Raw genomic sequence first — 5921 nt, 5'->3', positions numbered from 1 at the left:
ATCGTATGCAGACACGCTGCGGCTTGACCAGCGGCTGCATATGATTTATGAACCAGGGAAGATGTTACTTTAACTGGCTTAGAGGGGAGTGTAGGAGCCTTCAGGGAAGATGCCGTTGCTGGAGAGAGATAGCCCGCAAGCGTCTCTTCCACCTTCGGCATCTCCCCATAACCATACTCTTTATATTTATATATTGAGGAGTAGTGTGATGTTTGTGGTGTATAAACTCTGTAAGACACTGGTTTCCCCCACGATCTCGACACCTCGGTGTGGAGATCGGGGAAAAACGGCAGGCTCCTGCGCTGGGGCTGCGCACGAGATGGCAGGAAGCGTTCGTCGAGCTTACTTTTCGAACGAACGTCCTGCCTATCCTCTGGCCACTCAATTGAAAGTCTGTCAACAGCTCTAGTAATAACATCAAGCAATTCTTCAAACGCATGAGACTGAGGTGGCGAATCCTCAGACTCAGCATCAATACTCACAACATCCAACTCCTCAGAGCTGGAAAGTTGCAGTACTGGTGCCTCCATCGGGGGGGAAGAAACCGCCGCGCGTGCTTCCACACCCTGATGAGAGGCACTGGATCTGTCAGTAAGAGGCTGAGATAAGGCAGAGCCCGTCTCAACATCCACTGACAGATCCATTTGCGAACCCCAGGTCTGAGATCGCCGCCGAGCCTCAGCCGCGGCGGGACCCGAGCCCTGGGTAACGTGGTCGGGATTGAACCGAGCCAAACGGGATCGGAGCGTCCGCAATGGAAGCGCACAGCAATGCACACAGTCACCACCCTCGAGTGCTGACTGGGCATGCTCCTCTCCCAAACAAACAACACAAAGAGTGTGTGTGTCACCTCCCGTTAAATAACGCGGGCAGGGATGGACACACACTCTAAACTGCTGCTTGCTCGCCATACTGAATAATATATATATAGATATATAGACAGACAACACCAAATAAACGGACAGATTCAACACAGAGCGCAACTGAAGACTCAGAAAGCTTTCGTTTTCTGTTTCGGGCCGGCTTTTATAGCTTCCTGGTACGTGACGTCACCCGCCTCTGACGTTCCGCCACACCATTGGACTGATTTTACATGTGCTTCAAGACGTCATCACGCAAAGCGTTCCCCATAGCGTCATTCTCGACGCAACGGGAGTTCCCTTGAAAGGGAACTGACATTAACAATATGCAATAATGCAATAACAGCTGAAAAAGGACTTGGGTGTGTGTTTTATTTTATATTTACCGTTCAATAATGCAATCGCTGCTGTCTGTCCCATTGAAGAACATGACAGCCAGCGTGTGTTTTGGAACTATTGGGGCTTACATGAACCACGTGACAGCCATAGCGGCGACATCAAAGAGTGTCGCAACTCTTTCTCTCTATGGCTCTGGGTAACGTATGTAACCCTCGATCCCTGAAGGAAAGAATGTAGATGTCACGTCGGAACATACCAATACGTCAGTGATGTTCCAACATGACGTCAAACATGACCGACTGAAAGGGAACAAGAGATTCATTGTTTTTTGTTTATAACCCATACAATTTGAATACAAGTTTTGTTTTTCATGCTGCTCAGTACACTGTAATGTTTCTGGATTTACAACTGTATTTAAAGGGATACAGTGATATTTTTCACCCTAAAATGAAAATGTTACTGTTATTGGTACTGACTACTGGAATTTTGGTACCGTGAAAACCCTATAGAATATAAACTAACTGGCCAGTTTTTGTCTGAAATAAAAGTTACTGTATATGAATAACTTAATGAACTTTTGTACAGTATACAAGCCGAATGACAGACATGTTGATATTCAGCACAACATCACTTTTCCTTGTACATACAATAAATGCATTTCTTACATTGGGAAAACTGCAAGGATAGAATTTGCCACCTGCCATGTTCAACCTTTTGACTTCCACATTACAGTAGAGCTTATGAGGCATATGGCAAGATGACAGAGTTAAAGTTTCTATTTACTATACGCCCATCTACAGGCAATGTATGAGGTGGCTAAAAATGAATCTGGGATAATTTTACACACCACAGCGCAGTCAGTAATGTTTCGTGTCTAGTGCAAAATGACACAGCAGATTCTCTCCTGGAATTTAATAGCTAAACAATGCATTCCCTGGTCTGGAACTGTCTCTATCTTAGTGATCAACAGAAAAGCCCATCTCTAGGGCTGTGGTTCAGGTAAAAGATTTGTCCTAATTCATGCTGTAGGGTAGGAGGTTGAATGAGAGTTGCCCTTTAGTGCATTGGGTCTAGACTAAGGGCAGGCTGATTCAATACTCTAAAATTAGCTCCTATGCACTGCCCTTGCTTTAGGTGATGGCTAGGGGAAGTCCTGCTCTTATTTAGGGAAGCATTGCTGAGCTTTCAGTGACTTTTCAAATGTACCAAATGGATCTTTGCACACACTGGTTGAGTGTTTCACTGATGAGCTGTAAAATGGGAACTAAAACGATCTAAAACGTTTCTCAAGAATAAATGTGGTTAAATGGAAAAGTATGAGACTGACACTGTAAAAGGGAAAGCTGTAAACGGGGCCATAATAGAAATCACTTTAATGTGGGCAAAATTATTTCATGCTGAAGTTAAAGTATTGCCTGTGGCTCATTTCCTAATGGAAAATAAGGTATATTTATATTACTTAAAACGATTATAATTAGAAATAGAATTTAATAAATAAACTACAATTATAAATAGAATATAATTATAGTACTTAAAAATTATAGTTGTATGAATTATTCATTTCTTTATGGCAAATCTTGGAGGAACATCTTTAAATTAGTTTCTGGACCAAGAAGGTATTGATACACTCGTGCACACACTTCATCCCGTGCCGGTGTGGACTTCAGCTCCAGCATTTTAGAAACAGGAAAGCTGAGCCTCAAACTAAACAGATAAATATACATGACAGACATGCACGATACTATTCACAACAGCTCAGACCAACATTCTTTGAGAATTTTAAATCAACAGGTCAACCCTGTAAACAGCTGATTCTTTTGTTCAATACCACATTTTTCTTAAATGGGCACATAATTGTTATTGTAAGTTTTTGTTTTCTATGTCTCTATAAAAAAGTACTCTGTGATAGTTAAATGTAAAAATTTGAGTCTGAATTTGTTAATGGACATATTAAAGTATGCTGAGTAAGCCAATGGGGTAAGCCAGTCCTCATATTGTAGTTCAGCATGCTGGATCTTGCCCACAGGGCATTGGGTTCATAGCCAGGTACGAGTAGAATAATGACATGTATGTTTAGATTAGTTTGACTGGTTCTACAAAACATGTATTGAAAAATATTTTTTATATATATTTTGACAAATAGAGTACAACTACATTTTAATGATCATTAATAAATGATTGTTTGACTAGCAATAGTTAAGTTTAACATCTAAATGCTGTGTAGATGTGTTGACATGGTTTATCTCTCCAGTCTCGGTGCTTTTATTTTTAAGGGAAATTTAATAGTAATTTAATTTGATATTTATAGTTTATTTTTCAAGGACCAGTGTTGATGGTGTTTCTGTAAAGTCGTTATAGTTTTTGCAAATCCTGATAAAATAAGGTATTGTTCACTCTAAAGCTAGCTTATATATAACCTTGAATGGCATTCATTTTAATGGCTGTTTACTGGTTGCTTGACATGTACAACATTGTTATTCAAATCCTCTGTTAGGGTTTGTTTTAGGGCCATAGCAACTGTTTCTGTGGTTGATAGAAGAGTCAGTGTTAACCTCTGGCCCATAACTTTGTCAAACATGCCTACCAGCAGCTGTAATTGTCAGGGTTGGAAACATGAGGCCTGCATCCTACTGTGAGTCTATTCCTGGAGTCATGTGGCTTCTCTCATTCTCACCAAGCTAAAATAACCACCCACTCCAACTGTGTCGCTCAATGCCTCACAAGGATAGGTTGGAGAGAATGCAGATATAGCCACACAGTTAAAAGGGATAAAATGTTAAGAATTTTAAGGTCATCTGAAGGTGTGTGCGCTTCAACAAATGAATAATTTAAATAAGTGACACTTTTTCTTGTAAGTCCTTTTATTTCCACCAAATTATCCAATGAAAATGGACATTACATTGCAGTTCATCAGTCAAGTGCATTTAATATTTCAAGTATTCAAACATTTGGATCTCACATGACACTCTAAAGTAAATTGGCAGAGCTGTATTCTACAGCATGTAATCTAGCTTTAATTTAGCAAACAAAACATAAACTTCTACATTCTAATAAAAATATAAAAAAACATAATTAAATATTAACATCCATATTAATAAAAAAAGTACAAAAATCAAGTGGAAAAGACATTACAAATGGTGCAATTTGTACAATTTGTACTAAAACTGCTTTAAGATTGCACTTCCCTTGTCTCACAGTTATCAAAAGCAGCTAGATTATTGTCCTTATGACTGAGGTTTGTATCTGCTGTCATCTCTTTTTCCCTACAAAGTCTTTTTTCTAAAGTCTATCATTGCTTATTCCTCTTCTTCCTCTTCCTCTTCCTCTTCCTCTTCCTCATCATCATCGCCACTGACTCCAAAGTCCAGTTTTGCAAGCATGACCTCTGCATCTTCAGTGAAGAGCGTGAAGTGGTCCATACTCTCAAAGCCTGGCTCTGGCCTCTCTAGTTGTGAGTTTTTGGATGTATCCTTGGCTTCAGTGATTAGCTGCTTAGCAGCGATGAGGAACTCTGCTGTATTGCTGTTGTCTATTGTCTGGGAGGCTTTATCCATCAGCTTGACGCTGGCCTGCAGGTGTTCATTGTACTGCTGAACTAGAGATCGCACCACAGCTACCTTCTCATCCTGTTCTTGAGCGATCTTCTCTAGGAGTTGGGTCTTGCGGTCTTCTAGGATGGCATAGAGTAGGTCAAACTTCTCCCCAAGCTTCTGCTTCTGCACTTGGCTGTTTGCTTCCACCATTTTGCTGTTTTCCTCCATCTGCGTTAACATCGCCTTTAGGCAGCTGTTGCTGGCACCTAGAAGGTCGATTGCATTTTGAAGTTCAGACTTCTGTGCTTCATAAACAACTTTTAGAGTGGAAACCTCACAGTCCTTGTGCTGACCGAATACCTTGCACATGGAGCAGGTAGGTGTCTGGCAGGATAAGCAGTAGATGTTAATTTTTTCATCTTCGTGTACCTCGCACATAGGCTCTTTTGTTTCTTTGGTTTTCAATGGGGGTTCAAGGGCATTACCTCCTTTCTCCAACTGCTGCTTGTAGATGTCAATGATGTTCTCCACCAAAAGGTTCCTCTGAAGACCATAGACACCGTGGCGGTCCAGAACCACCTCAAAGCGGCAGGTAGGGCATCTGAAGATACCTCCAGAGTAGTGGTATGGGTTTTTGGAGTCGTAGAGGTCACTGGCGCAGCCGCGGCACAGATTATGCTGGCATGGTAGAATGACAACTGGCTTTGTGAACATGTCCAGGCAGATGGGGCAGCTCAGCTGCTTCTCTAGGCTCTCCATGGGACTCGGAGCCCGGACTATTTGACCCGTTCTGATGTCCATTTCTGTTGTATGAGGTAAAGTCCTTATAACCTTCACTGCTTTGCCTTTTGGTTGAGCTTGAGCTTTTCTGGTTGCTTCTTCCTTTACTGAGGCTTATTTGATCTGTCGAGGCAGAACGCACTCAGGGCTTTTATACTGTCCAGCTGCCTGTGACACTTGATCCGTGAGGCGGCTGTGACAAGATTGCTCCCACCACTTGTTTGTGCGGCTTGATTCGAAAAAACATGCTGCCCTCCAACACAACCCACTAAAGAACAAGTCACATGCCAAACTTAGCAACACGACCCCCTCCCTTTCCAAACTCTCCATCTGCAGTAGAAATGTGTAGGCGAATCATAAAGTCAGGCCAAACAAGACCCATGTGATAGCTGTTGGCATGTAGACATCC

General features: G+C 41.8%; 1 protein-coding gene across 1 annotated transcript; it reads right to left on the bottom strand.

The window, feature by feature from the left end:
- Positions 1–4042: 4042 nt before the first annotated feature.
- On the bottom strand, positions 4043–5644 carry trim63a (tripartite motif containing 63a). Its single transcript, XM_081380398.1, has one exon. It carries the CDS (start codon positions 5531–5533, stop codon positions 4496–4498), a length of 1038 nt encoding a protein of 345 aa, XP_081236524.1. The 5' UTR covers positions 5534–5644; the 3' UTR covers positions 4043–4495.
- Between the last annotated feature and the right edge of the window lie 277 nt (positions 5645–5921).

This window comes from Scardinius erythrophthalmus, assembly GCF_964197995.2.
Source record: "Scardinius erythrophthalmus genome assembly, chromosome: 12".
NCBI lineage: Eukaryota > Metazoa > Chordata > Actinopteri > Cypriniformes > Leuciscidae > Scardinius > Scardinius erythrophthalmus.
Note: the sequence above shows the minus strand (reverse complement) of the source record. Positions and strands in the feature narration are given on the sequence as shown.

Excerpts from the sequence above, each read along its gene's own strand:
- trim63a (XM_081380398.1), bottom strand. The coding sequence starts at position 5,533 with ATGGACATCAGAACGGGTCAAATAGTCCGGGCTCCGAGTCCCATGGAG.